General features: G+C 42.4%; 2 protein-coding genes across 4 annotated transcripts in view; one reads left to right on the top strand and one right to left on the bottom strand.

Annotated features, from left to right (window-relative positions):
• The window catches only part of Atf7ip (activating transcription factor 7 interacting protein), an 84945-nt gene extending 67880 nt beyond the window's left edge, over positions 1 to 17065 (top strand). For 2 of the 3 annotated variants that reach the window (XM_050135171.1, XM_050135172.1), the window contains exons 10-15: positions 134 to 198; positions 1877 to 1955; positions 4197 to 4352; positions 8111 to 8293; positions 9132 to 9244; positions 12969 to 17065. In XM_050135171.1, coding sequence (XP_049991128.1) covers positions 134 to 198; positions 1877 to 1955; positions 4197 to 4352; positions 8111 to 8293; positions 9132 to 9244; positions 12969 to 13388 — 1016 coding nt within the window. In that variant the 3' untranslated portion in view covers positions 13389 to 17065. The remainder of the gene's footprint in view (positions 1 to 133; positions 199 to 1876; positions 1956 to 4196; positions 4353 to 8110; positions 8294 to 9131; positions 9245 to 12968) is intronic. The other variant, XM_050135173.1, reaches the window with a different exon arrangement.
• Positions 17066 to 17714: 649 nt separating this feature from the next.
• The window catches only part of Plbd1 (phospholipase B domain containing 1), a 49991-nt gene continuing 48841 nt past the window's right edge, over positions 17715 to 18864 (bottom strand). Inside the window, exon 11 of the mRNA XM_050135201.1 lies at positions 17715 to 17990. Within this exon, the coding sequence (XP_049991158.1) occupies positions 17817 to 17990 (174 nt within the window). The 3' untranslated portion in view covers positions 17715 to 17816. The remainder of the gene's footprint in view (positions 17991 to 18864) is intronic.

The raw sequence follows: 18864 nt of genomic DNA, 5'->3' as shown, positions 1-18864 counted from the left end.
AACTTCAACATTTTTAACATTTATAATATGACCATGAAAATAAATTACTCTGTGTGTCTAAAGCATACAGTAAAGAAATTACTCTGTGTTACATATTATACATGTTAAGTTTCCCTTTTTGTTTAATTCTCAGAAAACCAAACAAACAGAACAGTAGATTCTTCTGTTAATAAGAAAATGGCAGACAGCACATCACAGGTAAGGTTGTTTCCCTTTCCCTCAGAGTCACATGATAAGCAACAGAAAGTGTCATTTTCCTTACATCTGCAGGGTTTTGTTTTGTTTTTGAGACCAGATCTTGTGTAGCCCAGGCTAGTCTCACTCAACTCACTGCATATAAGTTTTCTGTTCCTTTTCCTTCTTTTCTGAGGGAGAGGTTTGTTGTACTTAAAAGTTTTTGTTTAGAGGATTTTAATAAAATTAGCATTTGGACGAACTGTCTATGTAGCCTGTCTTAGTGCTCCTCTTCAGCATAGAACTGTCCTGTTTGTAGTCCACGCTCTCTTCCCCTGGTTGGTTTTAGCGGTGTCACTGTGCCATATCTGCAGCCCCATGATGTAGCCTTCAGTTTCAACCCGAGTTTCACAGACGAACTCCCTAGTTATTTAGAGTCCATCTCAAGATGCCATGTCTCAACAAATTATGATTATCGTTACCATATTTCATATGTGATGTTAAGCATTTTGTACATACTTTACATTTAGATTAATCTTTGTAATTACTTACATGTCTAAAGAGATGAATTCACATAGCCCAGGAGTCGGAATGAAAGCTGCAGCTAGTTTTTCTGATGCTGTCTCTGCAGCTAGTGCTATTCTCCCTTCTTCTGCTACTGTTGGTTTTGTTTTTATTTTTAATCTTTATTGTCTTATAATGATTTTGGACACTGTACTGAGTTTGGTTAAATCAGATATCTAATGACATAGCCATGTGTTTTTTTAAGGAAAAACATTTTAATTCTTTGCAGCCTTTCTGTAACAGTAGTCCTTAGTGTTTTGGTATATTCATAATTGATCACTTAGGGTAAGGTTGACTGATGTTTCCATTGTGAGAAAATGGCACCTACAGCAACTCTGCACAACAGATAGCTTTATTTGTTAAAAAAAAAAAAAAAACCCTGTAGTTTCTGTCCTGCTTGGTCCCACAGCTGTTCAGTCTCAACAAAATACACAGAGGCTTATATTAGTTTAAAACTGGTTGGCCTATTAGCTCAGTCTTATTATTAACTAGCTCTTACAACTTAGTCACGTGGCTTGATACCTTTTATCAGTGAGGCATTCTCATCTTGATTCCTCTGTGTCTGGTTGATGACTGCAGACTGAGTTTTTCCTGTTCCCAGAATTCTTATAGTCAAGTCTCCCTGCCTATACTTCTGCCTGGCTATTGGGCCAATCAGCATTTTATTAAACCAAAACAAGTGACAAATCTTTACAGGTACAAGAGCATTATTCCACAGTATAAAACTATTAGAATTTTGCTAGAAAGTATTTGAAAATTATATTGTATTGCAGTGATTAGTGTTTGTTTATTTGTTTGTTTGTTTGTTATGTGTTGGAACTTGTGCTCATGTGCCAAAATGTGCAAGTCGGGGTCAGAGGACAACCTGTGGGAGGGAGTTGGTTCTTTCCTACCACCTTGTGAATTCCAGAGCTCAAACTCAGGTCAGGCTTGGGAGTGAGTGCCTTTACCCACTGAGACATTTGCCAGCCCTGGGAGTTTTAGCTCACAGCTGTGTTGTGCTGCTGACGTCAAACTGTTGAGATAAAGGCATTTAGGGGCCTAGCTTGAACTAGGCCCTTCACCCTTTTTGGGTTACCACACAATTATTTAGTATTTGCCAGTTGCGTCACAGGATCAACCAAGTTTTGTTTTTCAGAGTGGGAAAGCTTCTGGCAATGACTCAAGCGGTGTCATCGACCTCACAATGGACGATGAGGAGAGTGGGACTACACAAGGTACCGAGAGATTCTGGGGAGAAAGGCTGTAACGCCATGTCCCCTCGTAATGTTGGGGGATGTTTTGTGAAGTAGAGTTGATGCATCTGTTTCCCTTTCAGAACGAGAGTATTTAAAGGTAGAATTAAGAATCAGTAGTCAGATCCTGAATGAAGATAAACAGGTTATAGAGAAAAGCAGCAGAGAGCATGCTCACTATGGAGTGCCTTTGCTCGCCCCGTTGCTCTTTCTTTCTTTTTTTTTTTTTTTTGGTTTTTTGATGAAGCCTTGGCCTCAATCTAGAGTTGAAGGGACTTTGTAGACTTAGGCAGCAGCAGAGTCAGCCAGAGACCCAGGAATCAAGGCTACTAGCTCTTTGGTGGCTTGCCCTCTTGATTTCTCTCCCTCTCCCCTTTGCCCCTCCCTTTCTCTTCCTTTCACTCCCTCTTCTGTGTAGGTGCTTGTAAGTGTATGCCCATTTGATTTTGATCAATAGAATTTATTTTCTTTGGTGCTATATGAATATAAATCACAATTTAATAATTCTCATCAGTCAGTCACCCTAATCCTTTTCTTAGTTCCAGTATTCAGAAACTAAACTGGATAGATACTAAGCCATAGTCTGCACTCTCATGAATAAATGTTACTTGCTTAGTAATTCTAATTCGAAAAGTCCTGAGTTAAAAATTCAGTGGTTTAGCCAGGCATGGTGGCACATACTCTTAATCCCAGCATGTGGAACTTTGTGACTTGTGACCAGCCTGGTCTACAAAGTAAGTTCCAGGACAGCCAGGACTTTCACAGAGAAACCCTGTCTTGAACCCCTTTCCTCCCCCTATTCAATGGTTTATTTTTATTATTGATTTACTCTGATCTTGCCTTTAGTGTCGATTTATGATATAAATCTCCATTCATAATTCAAAATGTAGTGTTTCTCAAACTTCTTTGGCTATTAGAGTATCCTTGTTCCACAGACATAGGTAAAACCATGATGCTAATGCTAATTGTTTTGTTATTGTTTGCTTGTTTGATTTTTTTTTTTTTTAATTTGAGACAAATTTGTGTAACCTTGACTGTCCAGGAACTTAATCTCTTTGACTAGGCTGGTGTCAGATTTACAGAGATCCTCCTGCCTCTGCCTCCCAAGTGCTGGGATTAAAGGTGTGTGTCACCACCGCCTGGCACTAATTGTTTTTGTCTTGAAGTCAATGAATTTAATAAAAGTTTGACAAAGTTATATTTTACGATATAAGACATTGCTTTGGGAGAAATAAAATTAAATGTAGTTAACTCAAATCACTATAGAGCCACGTAAAGATGAGGTGCAGTTTAGATATTCTCTTGTCCTCCATTGAGGCTGGCCTGGTGCTGGTGTGATGATGGCACTTGCAACGCTAATTTTAAGACTTTCAAATTGTCATTTTAACTGCTTTTTTTTTGTTTGTTTGTTTACTTTTCTTGATAGATGGATTTGACTTTCAGGAATTCTTAAAGCACAAAAATAAAAACAGAAGCAGCATGCTGGGAGGCGGAACTGGCCATGAGTTCCAGGCATCCTGCCTGCTAGTATGCTAGCCTCTTGGGGCTGCTTTCATTGCCTCACGTTTGGGTCATCTTAATTCTCCCAATCTAAAGTACATTGTTCTATTGAGACAAGCTGAATAAACCACAATTATGGATGATGTTTTAATGAGAAATTTCACAGTATGGAAATGAATGAGGCTCATCTTCTGTAGAAAACAGCTGATGTTCTTTCCCAGCCCATCTGAGTGTTCTTCTCATATTAGGTTTGACTGAGATATAGACAGTTATTTCGTAGGCCATCAGAGATCCTTTTTAATATTTTAAGCCTTTGTACTTTAAGAAACAAATAGTGCTGATGACCGCTATTTACATACGAATCTAAACAAATGTGAGCAATTAAAATTGAAAGTCAGGGGAAGCCATGAATGAGTTCACAGTATTTGTCTAGAAGAATGTCTTTGATACAGGAGTACAAATGTCTTACAAGCATTTTAACAATGAAGGTATTCTAGTCAGTATGATATAAGGTTCTTGCATTGAAAAATGAAATTAATTATCCCTCTAAAAGTGTGAACTGGAATCTGCTAATCAGCAAAAATCTACATAATGAGAACAGAAAGTAGTTTCTGAAGAGGGAAATTTATGTGTAGGTGACAAGCAAAGAAGTTTTCGAGTTAAAAGTCAGGCCTGGTGCCTTGTGGTGCCTGTCATCAGCCACATGTTTTATGTTTTCATTAGCAGAGCCCAAGAAGCTGAGTCATCCTGCGCCAGCCATGAGCACTTCTCAGCCCATGCCTCGACCACTGCAGCCCATTCAGCCAGCACCACCTGCTCAGCCATCTGGAGTGCCGACAAGTGGGCCGTCTCAGACGACCATCCACTTACTGCCTACAGGTGAGCTGCCGAGTCACCCAGCAGAACCTTAGTTTGTGTATAAGACACTGGTTAAGGAATCCTGGGAAGAATTCAATAAAATCTTAAGAACAATGCTTCTTACTTTCAAGAGAATGTTTGTGATCTGGCTTTGCTCACTGCCCTTAGGAGCAGCACAGGTAGAGAATAATTGACACTTTTCTGTGTCCTTGTCCTCAGCTGCTCAGAAGAGCAGAGAAAATTTACCTCTCTGGAAAAGCTACTTGTAATGATTTTGTTCTGAATATAACCAAGGAATTTCAGTGATGGTCATATATATGCATGCATACTTATACACACACACATGTATGTATGTTACGTATGTATGTATGTAAATAATATGGGGTCTTAAGCTTGCTATATAACCAATCTGCCACTTGAGGCAGGGTCTGAAGCTAGTTTTAGCCAACCTACATACTATCAAGAAGTCCTTGTAACCCACCCACTGAGACAGTGGGGCTGATCTATTGGGAGCTCACCAAGGCCAGCTGGACTGGGGCTGAAAAAGCATGGGATAAAACCAGACTCTCTGAATATGGCGTACAATGAGGGCTGATGAGAAGCCAAGGACAATGGCCCTGGGTTTTGATCCTACTTCATGTTCTGGCTTTGTGGGAGCCTAGCCAGTTTGGATGTTCACCTTCCTAGACCTGGATGGAGGGGGGGGGGTACTTGGGACTTTCCACGGGGCAGGGAACCCTGACTGCTCTGAGAGGAGGGGGGGGAGGGGGAGAGGAGTGGGAGGGAAATGGGAGGCTGGGAGGAGGTGGAATTTTTTTTTTTTTCTATAAAAAATAAATTTTAAAAAAAGAAGTCCGTGTAAGATTCTACACGGCCTGCTACATTTCAGGAGTATGTTGCCTATTTCAAAGTCAACCAAAGCGTATGGCTTCTTCCAGGTTAGGTTATTGCTCAGAGATTTGTCTGCAGAGTGCTTCCATAAGCACTCCACTGAGTAAGGATGACTGAGCTAAATGTCATTTCAGCTGTGAAAGTCAGAGTGCCGGAATAATTAGTGAATAAATGGGATATTTTCTAGTGGTTCAGCGACTCATTTGTTAACCTTTGAAATTGTTCTTTAGTGTGGCCTGTGAATGCTGGTTAGTGTGTACTGTGCATCTTTTCCCTTTAGAGTCTTGATGTCATCTCATGTTCGTCACTTCAACTGCAGCCTATTCTGCTGGCATTTCTAGCCAAAAATACATGTTTATGTGACTATTTCTGGTCTAGATGTTTGTGTTGCTTTTTATATTTAAATGCCATTTTTTCTGTCTAAATATAGATACTATTGCATTCAACTCTTAGCAATCTGTGTCTCTTTAACTTTGATCCAAAGTGATATTGACAGTTACCTATTTTACAGTGTGGAGTGAAGTGTCCTTACACAAGCAGATACATTGGCAGTTGTCATCAGATGAAGTAATTCAGTTCAGAAGGCTCTCACAAGAGAGTCAAAGCATAGAAGCCATGAGGGTCCTTAGGAGCCGTGTGTGTGTGTGTGTGTGTGTGTGTGCGCGCGCACACACACACACACAAGCACTAGAGAGCATAACCCAGGCCCCCACATACTGCTAGGCAAGTATCACCACTTTTCTGAGAAGTCTTTAGTAAGGGAGCCTTTGTATCATTGTTAAATATGTTTTTCTCCACATTGATTTTATTATAGAATTCATTGTCTTTACATGGAAGTAAATTTATTCTTTTCAGTTATGCTTGAATTCTAATTCAGAGTCATATTATCAAGAAAATATTAATACTTTAAAAAGTCACCATTTAGTGGCCTAGGGATTTGTCTCTGCTAGAACAAATGTCTAGGATACATGAGGTCCTCAACTTATCGCTAGTGCCACAAAAAATAAATAGGTAAACATTTAAATAAGCAAATAGAGCAGAGAATTTTTGAGAATAGAAATACGCAGTACAGAAAATAAATTCCCATTGTGGACATACCTGGTGACATTGTCCCAGCTGCTTTGGAAGCAGGAGATCACCTGTGCCTGAAATACACCTGGGAGACATAGTGGAGCTTCATCTCTTATAGTGAATGAAAACTAGTTTGGGAGAGGTGGGTCAGAGGTTAAGAATATTGGTTGCTTTCCCAGAGGATCTTGCATCGGGGCTCACAACTCTCTGTCACTGTAGTTTCAGGGGATCAGATGCCCTCTTCTCGCCTACTCCCAATACCAGGTACATAAGTGATACACAGGCAAACACCATTTATAGAGACAAGAATGACCGCATTGTTGCAGCTTTTTCTTAAACTTCCTTTTTTATTTTTTTTTTCTTTCGTTTGAATAAGCACCTGCTAACATTGTTCAAGGACATGCTTCTAGAACATAGATTAAAGGAGAGACGTGCTGTGGAATAATCCTTCTGTACACTCTGGGAATATATGTTGCTCAGATTGGTTTAAAAACAAGCTGACTGGCCAGTAGCTGAATAGGATAAAGTGAGGCAGGAAAGCTGGGAGAGGAAAACTTAACCCACAGAGAAGGGATAAAATGTAAATTATCATGGCCAGACAAAGATACAGGTCAATTTTTTTTTTTAAGTAAATTGCAATACTGAGCCAGTTTTATGAACTGGTAGAAATGCGGATTGAACATCAGGTAGAGCCACTAACTGCCAAGTGTGACAGCGTGACTTCAGTCCTTGGCTCCCGTATAGTGGAGGAGAGAACCACTGCCCCACAATTGTCATCTGATCGTCACACTTGCACACAAAAAGTAAAATGTAAAAAGACATTCAACTTTTTTGTGTCAAGTTTATAAAATGCAGCTTGCAGTCAGGCTTTGATTTGGACAGTGGCATCCTCAGAAAAGAACTCAGGTGGAAGGGGAGAGAGCAGAAACAGACGAACAAACTCATCTTTTCCCAACTTGATCACACACAGCTTCAACAGTAGCCAGAGCAATGTCCACATGCCTATGCGCTGGAGCAGGTCCAGGCGCTAAATGGCGTTATATGTTTACTAATAATTGGGTCAAGAATTTACATAAAAAGATAGAAGGCTGCCTACTTCTAAGTTTCTAAAATAATACATGCTTATCTGCAAGCCACCCAGCAAGTTTTCAGAAACATGGGTATGTGGCTGATTCATAGTCCCTGGTGCTTTGAGGTGAGTGAAAAAAGACCAGGCCAGCAGAGTTGGCTTGGTCAGGCAAGAGAGCCTGTCGAGTTAGTCTGTCAGATAGAAACAGGCTTGGTGCAGGAGGAATGAAGAGGACTTCATCAGCCAGCCGTCTGTACAGTGCAGGCCATAGATGTGCTTGAAGAGCAGAAACCAAGCTAGGCCCTGGAACAACAGTCCCTCCTACAGATAACACAGTGTGAGGATGCTTCCCCACCCTCCCACTCCCAGTCCGAGGCCATAGCCTCCTTTATCTAGTAGTATTGGATACAGTCTGTTCTTTGAGCTATGCTGGCTTGTTTGTCTTCAGTCTTCTGATTTGATGAGTTTGGCTGGGTGTTGGAGGATTGCTTCAGCTGAACTTGTTCCTTATTGCTAGGCGATGGCTTGTCCCTTGCTATAGTTAGCTCAGCTAGACAGAGACACCTGAAGTGGGGAAATGCATGTATATGACCCCCAGGGGACTGGAGGAAGGGCTTGAGGTATGTGATCTGTACATGGTTCTGACAGCCTGTCCCCCATGGTCAAATTTTGTGTAATGGTAAATTATATGCTGTCTTCTTACATAGAGTTGACTAGATTCTTGCTATCTTTTGTTGGTTTCTATTAGCTCCAACCACCGTGAATGTAACACATCGTCCAATAACTCAGGTGACCACAAGACTCCCTGTACCAAGAGCTCCCGCAAATCACCAGGTGGTTTATACAACTGTGCCAGCACCACCAGCTCAGGCTCCCCTGCGAGGAACCGTTATGCAGGCGCCTGCTGTTCGCCAGGTCAACCCTCAAAATAGTAAGGCTCTTTTTTCATGTGGCTTTGAAGTGTGAGTACTGATCCATACTGACACTGGATTATCATACAAAGGGACACACTGAGCAACGCGCTTGTGTGGCATGGTTAGTAACGGTGTAGGGGACACACTGAGAAACGGCCCTTGTGTGGCATGGTTAGTAGTAATGCAGTACATTGGAAATTGCTGCTACTGGAGATTTTAAGTGATTTTATGGCAAAAATTAAAATGATGTGAGGTAATTAGTTCAACTTAGCCATTCCACCATGTATACATTTCTCAAAGCACCACAAGCATATAGTTGTATCTGTTAAAATGGATTTTGAAAATATTCTTTTTTTTTTCTCCCTTATTTATTTATTTAGAGACAGTCTTAGTATGTAACCCTGGCTGGCCTGGAACTCACAGAGCTCCACCTGCCTCTGCCTCCTAAGTGCTAGGATTAAAGGTGTGCACCACCACATCCAGCCCTTCTTATGATTAAAAGAAAGGAACTGGACATGTATCCTGTAGGATTTATAGCCTTTATATTGTCTTCAGTTTAGCTTGGTTAATGGCCTATATTATAGCACCACATTTGATACTTACTAATGTTTTGAGACAAAAGGGTAATCTCTGTTGACAGTCGTAAGAGTCCTGAAGGCGGCTGAAGAAATTAAAGGAAGGAAACTGTCCCAGGAAATTTAGAGGTTATTTAAGCTGTAACTGTAGCCATTCTGTATGAGATACTGTGTACTCGTAGCATAGAATATGTGTCTTAATAGTAGAATATAGCATAGGGAAAGATTTATAGTTAAAGCTTGATATTTCCTTTATATTCTGTTTCATTTTCTTTTCCAGGTGTTACAGTCCGAGTGCCTCAGACCACCACGTACGTTGTGAACAACGGACTCACCCTGGGATCAGCAGGGCCTCAGCTCACGGTGCATCACCGGCCACCACAAGTGCATACTGTAAATATCAGTGCTTGCCTCAGACTTCTCAGTGACTAAGCTGTCACCGCGTTCCAGACAGCCTTTTGATAGTTTCTTTACCTGTGTAGCTCTGGCTGTCGTAGAACTCACTTTGTAGTCCAGTCTGGCCTCGAACTCAGATCTGCCTGCTTCTGCCTTCCGCATCCTGAGATTAAAGTGGGTGCCAACATCACCTGGCTACCATTGCTTTTTTTAAAGTAATATTATTCAAAGGAAGGAGATAGTTCTCTCTCCCCTTGAGTAGTTGGTTATTTTAAGGAAGTTACCCTTACACATTGAGAAAGTGTCTAGGGCCTCTGCTCCCTGAGTGCAGGCAGGGCAACAGCCAGGGCTTGTGGGGTGGTAGACAGCGCTTCTAACTCATTGCAAATTAAAGGGCGCTTTTTCTTTCCTTGTCTGTATTAGAACTGCTGTATTGTCATTAGGTTATTTTAAACTAGCCATTGGTTTTCAGAATGCATTTTTTACAAAAGGACAGTAAATAAAGTATTTTCCTCTAAACTTAGCATCAAACTAGGCCATACTGTCATGTGACAAGATTATACCTGAGTTTCAGGGGTGCTGAGGAATATATATGAATATATGTAGGATATATATGAAGAGAAATGCTGGCCATCAGAGAAGTGAGGCAGGAGGTCAAAGGTGATACACATTACCTAGCAAAACGTGTTTTTCCAGCACCCATAGTTGTCACTGGAGTTCATCATGTTCCCAACATGGCAGTATGCTTGTTTTCACACAGCGCAGTTTCTAAAGTCTCCATTGCCCTTGTGGCAACCGATATTCACAGGCTGAAGAACCAACACAAGGCAGTGTGCTCCCTAAGCCCACATTCCCCAGCACTTAGGCGTGTATGTGTCTGGCTGGAGCTGGAGCTGGTCAGCTGGGATTTTCTGACTTAAATGTAGTGGAAGAGTAGTATCATGAACTGCATGTCTGAGTCCGTCACTCTAAGAGCCTCATTGTCTGCTGGAGCCCTTAGCAGTCTATGGGGATTAGTGGTAGTGTTCCCGGTCTGTAAAACTTAAAGTAACATAAATACACAAGGCTAGTACATCATGAAGTGTTTAGTGGTGCTGTGCCCGCTCCCACAGTGCGTCTAGCCCCAGCCCAATCTCACCCTCCTCGGGATCTTCCTTTGTGTTGTAGCTACAAAAGAATGCTTTGCTCTCTTCAGGGAATTGTAACATAAACTGGGATGGTTTTCCCTCTTCATAATCGACAACAGCTTCTGAGACATTTTGCTTTGTAAATCTAGAACTTCCCATAGCTTAAATTGTTTTGCTAGGGATGTTGACTTCTAGTTTTATCTACTGCTATTAAAGCTTTCAAAGTGTAACCTGCGTGCAGTTTCAACAGTTTCCCGCATGTGACAGCTTTTTTCTGTCTGTGTCACTGTATTCCTACAGCACTTGCTGCATTGGTTTGTTTCCTCTGAGGCTGGTCTCCATCGAGCTCATACTGGCCTTGGGTTCATGGTCCTCTTGTCGTAGTTGCCAGGAGTTGGGGTTCCAGAGGGTTCACTGACCTGTGTAGCCACGCTTGCTTATTTTAAGGGAATACCTAGTGTGATATATTTCTTCCCAAAAACTTCAACAGAAACCCCATCTGCACTGAGAAAACAAAACTCTTGCCTGGTTTTAACTGGTTTGAGGCATGAGTGGATTCAACAAGCATAAATATTCAACATATTAGAAGGGACTACATGAGCTCTAGGCAGACCCACTCAGTTCCAGTGCTTTCCTAAGCCTGTAACTTAAGCCAGCTTCTCTTAGCCCTTTTTAGCTGTGTGGTTTAAATGAACTGAGATGATTAAGTAGGGCAGGAAGAGATGATTAGAAGAACAGCTATGGCTGCTGTTCTGTCAGGCATAATCCAGCCTTCAGTGTTACTCCCTTAAATGTGGGCTTTGCTCAACTTGATTTTGTCTGTTAACTGACTCGTATATCTCTCTACAGATGTATGTATAATTTCTTTACTACTAGGAATAATGCCTTTCAGCAAAACATCCACATTCCTTGAAATCATCAGTGTATGATTCGTACTTTTTCCAGCTTCAGTCCTGTAGTCTTACAATCTGCAGCCTTTCCTTGTCCTTTGTGGATAGTATCTCTACTATCTACAGGAGGATTTGTATTCTTGCATGCTCTCTTTCATTGGTGGTAATGAGCAGAGTCCCCTTTCTACATATTGACCTCCAACTTAGGGGAATCACATTTAAACCGTGACTTGGCACTTTTGTTCTTGTAGCTTTTAGAATAATTTGTCTTATACTTTTGACAGTTTGACTGTAATCAAACATTGGAATTTAGTAGCATACTCTTGAACCTTCACATAATCCATTCGTTTATTCAAACTATCTGTAGGCAGAGGCCACTTGTTCGTTTCTGGCCCCCCAGACCGGAAATAATCACACGGAAATTATATTAATTAAAACACTGCTTAGACTTATTATTAACTAACTCTTCTTACATCTTAAATTAACCCATTCCTATTATTGTGTGTATCGCCACAAGGCTGTGTCTTACCAAGTAGTTCTGGGACATCTGTCTCCTTTGGTAGCTACATGGCATCTCTCTGACCCCGTGTACTCTTTGTATCTCTTCCAGCCTGGCTATATTCTGCCATGCTATAGGCCGAAAAAGCTTCTTTATTAACCAACGGTAATAAAACATATTCATAGCATACAGAGGGGACTCCCACATCATCTAGCTATGTAATGAAGTACTGCTTTGCTTTGTTCTATTTGGGTGCCTTGTCCACCAGTATTTGCATGGAATTATATCCCCACCTTATATTTAGACATGTTTTGTTACATGAAGTTTGGTAAGGAATGACATTTGGACTCCAGTACCAAGTCAGGGAGTAGTAGGTTGCACTTGGACTCTGTTTTCTGGCTCTTTTTTGGGGAAGACTGCTGTTGTCTTAGATCAGCTGTGACGGCCATGTCTGCAGTAGCTGCAGTGTTGTGCAGCGTTGTGTCAGCAGACCCTCCAGGGCCAGTTCCATGCTCTGAGTCACTGGGCCTTAACTCCCTTCCAGATAGTCTTTTCTTCATGCACCCTGTGCCAAAGGAAGTGGTAACCCTCACTCTTGTCTGTTCGCCTCCACCTTCCTCTGCTCATCTGCTCACCCTTGCCCTGTTGGCTGGGGGTCATCCGGCCATGTGTGCATCTGTAAGTCCACTTGTCCTTCACAGCATTGCCTTCTTCATCCAGCCTGGCCGAGAACATAGTGCTCGGTTAGCATTATTCATCCTTGTGCTGCAGTCTTTGTAGGATAGTGTGGATCTAAAGTTGAGTGTGCTTGCATGTGCTGATTGTATGTTCTACATAAAATGAGTGTGCTTCTATGTGCTGATTATATGTTATACATAATTTTTAAATTTTCCTAAAAGAAGAATCTACAGTAGAGAACATTGAATTGTAAATTCTTTGTTAGTGTCAGCATCTCTTCAGTGATTGTTGTTGTCCATGAAAACTTAGTGTTTTCTGCCTAGGAAATATAGTTGAGCAAGTTCAGCACCATAGTCTGGAGCATGATTTGTTGTATATCACTGAACAGAATTGCCAAAATTGGATGTGGTGTTGGGTGGTTTTCAGAGTTCTTAATTTGAGATATTGTCTCTATGATCGCTAAAATATCTTCTAAAATGGTTGTATAATTATAATCATTAGAAATCAATACAATGTCTCTTTCTTAGGAGCCCCCACGCCCTATGCATCCAGCTCCCTTACCGGAAGCCCCACAGCCTCAGCGTCTGCCCCCAGAAGCTGCCAGCACTTCCCTGCCTCAGAAACCACACTTGAAGTTAGCACGAGTCCAGAGTCAGAATGGCATCGTGCTGTCGTGGAGTGTCCTGGAAGTGGATCGGAGCTGCGCTTCTGTTGACAGCTACCATCTCTATGCTTACCACGAGGAACCCAGTGCCACTGTGCCCTCTCAGTGGAAAAAGATTGGCGAAGTCAAAGCCCTTCCTTTGCCAATGGCTTGCACTCTTACTCAGTTCGTGTCTGGCAGCAAGTACTACTTTGCGGTGCGCGCCAAGGACATTTATGGACGTTTTGGGCCTTTCTGTGACCCTCAGTCCACGGACGTGATCTCTTCCTCCCAGAACAGTTAGACCTTGGAGCCTTCAGCTTCCTCTTTTCAAAGTTCCACATTTTGGGCTTGTTTTTAATCTTGTGCATGAAATTTAATGTAAAATCCACCTTGTGCAAGATCTCTTGGACAGATGAGTGTACACACTATGTTTGTTTATAACTGAAGTATAATAAATTCAGCCGGTAACGCAAGTCTTCCCCTGAACAAGTCAAGCTTCAGGGGTTTCAAATGTAAATTGTTCCTTGCTTTAGTTATGAGGCTGGGGAATTTGTATGGGTGTTCATGTGTCTTCTTTCTTTTCTTTTCTTTCTTTCTTTCTTTCTTTCTTTCTTTCTTTCTTTCTTTCTTTCAAGCTTTAAATTTCTGGGCGTGTGTTTATCACAGTGCAGTTCCCATTTTCACTCATATTTCCCTTTCTTCTGGTGGGAAACGATAGATAAAGAATCTGAGGGGTTGCTGGCCTGCTTCTACCTTTGGGGGGGGGGTCTAGAAGATCAAAGACTCGAAACAAAGTCCAAAGAAATGAAAAGAAAAAAATATTTAGCTTAAAGCAGATGAATTTTAACAGAAGGGGTATTCTTTCCATAATTTCTTTGATTTCTTCTGTGTTACTGATTAGGTAAAAAATTTTGTATCTGTACCCCAAGTCCCAAATCTGGCTTCTCCATTTGTGTTGTGCCTTAGAAGCTACAGAAATACATAGACCACATGCCTGTCATTGTTTCTTCTCTCTCAGCTTTCATTTATTCATTGCCACCAAGGATACCACACCCTTTATGCAATTTTAGAACCGAGTTGTGTAGGGTGTGTTTTCCTCATCTTTTATAACATCACTGTATCACAAAATCCAAAAATTTGACTTCCTGTTTTCTTTTAATTTTGCCCATTATTTAGCTGCATAAAATAGACCATGTTGTTTAAGAAAATTTAATGTCTATGTTGTATTGTTAGAGAATCTGCAGGAAGTTGTGGTTCATCTCATCACTTATGGAGAGTGTCCTTTCCCAGACAGTAAATGCTCACGAAAGAGCTGGAGCTCAGATCTCCTAATTCTCCGAGAGAGACCCTTCCTGCTTTAGCCTTCACTTCGAGTGGTGGTGTCCAGTACTGTCTGATCTCGTCAACTTTGGATAGAACTTAGAAGCGTGTTTTTTTGGGTCATTTCACATAGCTCCTAGATCCAGTCAGTGCATTGATTCTCTTTCCTCCACAAAGATGACAGGTGCAGGCTTACCTGTGCACGCCCAGGGGGTCAGCCAGGCGCATTAGAGTTGCAGACGAGGGAGGGCAAGGGTGAACGAGGCATTGTGGGATTTGTGCAGTCACTTTCCAGCTCTTTCCTCCTACAGCATTTTTAAGACATACTTCTGCCTTCATCAGTCATTCTCTTTTGCTGGCATTGGAAGTGGGGAGCTCCAGTCCCGTTGTGTATTCGTGCCTTGGGTGGCTGACAGCAGGAGTCGTCTGGTTGTGACAACAGGGTCTTTGGTGACTTCTCCCTGGCTTTGCTCTGTCATCTTCAGTGTGCATGAACATTTTGGTTAATGAAGGAAGCCTGCAGTTGCCAAAGTGTAAATGCTCCTAACCTTCCACTCCCAGAAAAAAAGACCACTTGCAAGTCATTTTCCCCCAAGTTCAGCGTAGCCTGCTGCTGTGCAGCAAGGACTCAGATTTGTGATCATGATGAAGTGTTGCCGGTGTTAGGCAGTGAGAATTTGGGAAGGAGGAAATGATTTCTTATGCAAGATCGCCTCTCTGTACCAGCATGTTCGTTCATCACGTGTTGTGGGAGGCACAGGGTTGGTGTTCTCAACATCACTCCTGTCTATGTCTAGAAAAACATACACAAAATTGGTTTTACTGGCTGGTCTGCCCAATAGCCAATGGAAGTTTCCCGGGTGAATATTTTTGTTTATATTCACTAATCATTTTTTCTCTTGTTCTTTTTTAAATGTTTCCATAGTGTTATATAATTAGGTGAAGAAAGCCCAGTAGGATTACTATATTTTGTTGTTTTGGCTTCAACTTGGGGATTTTTGTCAAAAAAAAAAAAAAAATCTTAACTAATAGCTCTGATGTAACTTTCCTCCAGATTGGAAATCAGGTATGAAGAGAGACTGTCATTGTTGAGGGAGAACTCTTTTGGATACAGTCTCCTCAGATGACCTGCCACTAGGCTTCAGGCAGCAGCCACCTTGGGTTTCCTGGCGTGTGCTAGGCTTTTTTCTGTGGGGCAGATGGGCATTGGCTTTCTCTCTGGCTGTCTGTGGGGGAGAATGGAAGCAGCCACAGGCCCCAGCGCCCTCGGGATTTAGGAGCAGTACATGTTCCATGGCTCTCTGTTGCCTCCTGCTCAAAGTGTCACAGATAAGCTCAGTTGTCCCATTTGGGGGATTCATGTTTGCTCCATTTTTAGCCTGACAATACTGGTAAGTATTGCCTCGCCGGGAATCCTGGAAACTTCTCAAGTGCCATCCTGAGGTGTCAGGTGTTTGTACGGGAATGACCGGGAATAGTAATGTTTGTTACTCTGCTGTGTCGGTACTTTCCACCCCGTTTTAAGCATGAGCACACCTCTTTCATGTATGTCCTTGCTGTTGGCATACAAAGACAGCCTCGGTTGTGACTGTTAACTTGACAAGGTGACTGGCCCTGTTTGTCTAGGCTCAAGTTTTAAACTGTAGGATACTTTGTATTGTGCAGTGAAGCGTGACTTTATGAAAGAAACGAGAGTTTTCTTGCTTGGAAATACTTGGCTGGGCACCATTCACCTCACAGAGAGGTGTCCTCCATGACCCCTCCCCCCCATGTGCCAGAAAGGGATACATTAAAAACACGTGTGTCTCAGGGGTTTCAGGCACACCTCTGCCGCTTTCCTTACACGCCGGATGGATGTTCTTGTTGCCTGCTGCATTGTGTTAAACATCTTCCAAATTACCACTTCGTGTCAGTGCCTGGAGACATTTCACTTCCCGTGAGTTTCCCAGTACTGTGTAGGATTTAAAATGCTGGGTGTGGCATCTTCTCACTTCCAGATGCTGCTCTCTCACCCTGTAAGGACCACAAAGACAGCCTTCCAAGTCCCTGACTCGGCCTTAGGCCATTCAGTATCTTCATTATATTTTTTCCTGCTTCCCTCTGGTTGGGTCACATGTTTGGTTCTCATGGAAATACACATGTCCTTGTGCATAGGTGATAACTGGGCAATTGTGGGATTCTGCCTACCTTAATTATTTTCTGGGCAAATGGCTTCAAAGAAATATTTCAGGGGCACACAAAAAATTAGAACAGTAACCATGAGTTTGTCAGTGTAGGAGGCTTACCAAATTCTTCAACCTCATCCCCTTGAGCCAGCTGAAATGGAGTAGCTGAAGAGACACCGCTCTCATCTTCAAATGATTTTATCATGTTCGAACTTTTATTTTTGTGTTTTTTTTTTTATGTAGAGACAACTGAGTACCTATCATTTAAATATTTAAATGAATTTCCTCTCCCCCCCCCCTTTCCTTTTGTAAATAAGAGAATTAAGCAATCAAACACCTGGGAATCCTAGCTTGAGAATTTTATCAGCAATTTCAAACATAAATGTAAAAATAAGCCCCTCGCAGGACAACTTGCAATCTGATTTTTGTTCATTGCGGTTGAATGTGTAAATAATAAAATGATGTAAGGCCTTCCTGAGGTCTCATTAACTGGGCTGTAGCAAGTTGCTCTATTTTCCATTAGGTTTTGAAAGTTTTCATTTTCTTTCCTAAATGTATAGTAGAATGCTGTCTGTGTACATGTTAACTGCAGTGGGATTTGTCCAGAAAGCCTGAAATTTGTACTCTGAAATAAATGATTGGGTTTTTAACATTCTGAGTACTCCAGTTCATTCCGAGAGTTCCCGGCGTGTGTGTGTGTGTGTGTGTGTGTGTGTGTGTGTGCTCACTGTTCAGTGTGTCTTAATCAACTTGTTTGGCAGTTCCCTGGCACTCCACCCCCACGTTACTCCCTAGCTTTGAAGAAGTTGCTCTGTAGACCCGCTGCCTGGTTAGCAGCGGCACCAACAGGGTAACGGGGTCACAGTGCCTCCTGTTTGGGCTTTGCCGTTGGCATTGGCCAACGGGAAGGAGAACAAACACGGGAGGTTCAGGTGTCTTAAGATGGCTTCTGCCTGAAAACGACCCTCATCTTACAATCAAGCTCAGTTGGTTAGAGCTTGGTTATACCATGGGCTGTGTTCGGCATCTGCAGGCAGAGGAGGGGAGGATGGGTTCTGCTGTCCTTTCATGTGTGTTCATTTCGCTCTCCACCCTGCAGGAAATGGTTTTGCTGTAAAAAGCCAAAAATCTGAGAAATGGAAGGGAATTTAATATTTTTTTTTATTAAATGTACAGATGGGAAAATAGAGCTAAATATAGTGCCTTTGGAGTCGTATTCACAGCTTCCTTTTCCTCCTCCACCCTCACTGTGTCAAAATTGGTTTCATGGTAACAAAATCGAAGTCATAGACTTCTGGCATCCCCGCATGAAGAGTTTTGTTGAACCGATTCCAGTTAAAGGCAGGAAGGCCACCTTGTACTGTGGGACCACTAATGGCATAGGCTGCATACTTATACGCAAGGAAGATATCTGCCACCTGGAAAAAAGAGGACAACATTTTAAAAGACCATCTGGAGCTTGTGTGGTCCTCGTCTCCCTACTCAAGGGCACACTGCAAGCCTCTGAGACAGTTTCCTGGGAGCTGCATCCCTTCTGTGACACGTGCTTCTGTGGCCATTTAGCATCCAAATGGGAGTTACTAGGAGAGCAGCGTGGACAGAAGCTGCGCAGTGGGATGGCCAGTTCAGAACTGTAACCCCGCAAGGTTCATTGAGATCGCTTTAGTGTTTCCATGACTCGGTTTTCTTCTTCAGAAAGTGGACTCGTGCCCGTTCTTCCTAGACCAAAGCACGAATTACTGGGAGTAACAAAGGCCTAAAGCCAGCAGAGGCTGCTGTTAATTAGGGCAGCAACAAGGGTTCTAAAGGATGAGCCACACCCAAAGGGCACTCCAGAACCCGACTCAGGGATGGAAGCATATCTAGCCTTAGAGGGGAAAGAAGGCGATGCGTCTGAAGTAGCTGGAAGACAATGTATGTTAAGCTTATTCGGGCAACAACATCTGGCAGATGGCAGCTTGACTTTGGTTCTTCCATACAGGGTAACAGAGACGGTTTTCTGCATGCTGTCTGAGACAAATGCAGTACTTCCCATACACTTTCCTCTTGAAAGTGTGACTACCATGGAAAAGAAACAACACATGTTGGGGCTCCCTGGTGCCACTTTCCTCTTTATTACCTGAGTTGCACAGCATGAAACATCCTTAGAACTGAAGTCTTGCCTTCACACACCTGGCTGGAAGGGAGAGCTAGGACTCAGACTTGAAAAGCATCTCCCCCGTGAAGGATGGCTGACAGTGAAGGCAAGTGTAAGTGGTGTGGGAGCTTCTCCAGTCAAAGAGATGAAAGCTG

This window comes from Alexandromys fortis, unplaced genomic scaffold (assembly GCF_014885135.2).
Source record: "Alexandromys fortis isolate MF-2015 unplaced genomic scaffold, M_Fortis_MF-2015_v1.1 scaffold_21, whole genome shotgun sequence".
Lineage (NCBI taxonomy): Eukaryota > Metazoa > Chordata > Mammalia > Rodentia > Cricetidae > Alexandromys > Alexandromys fortis.
This window is presented reverse-complemented; position numbering and strand designations above follow the sequence as displayed.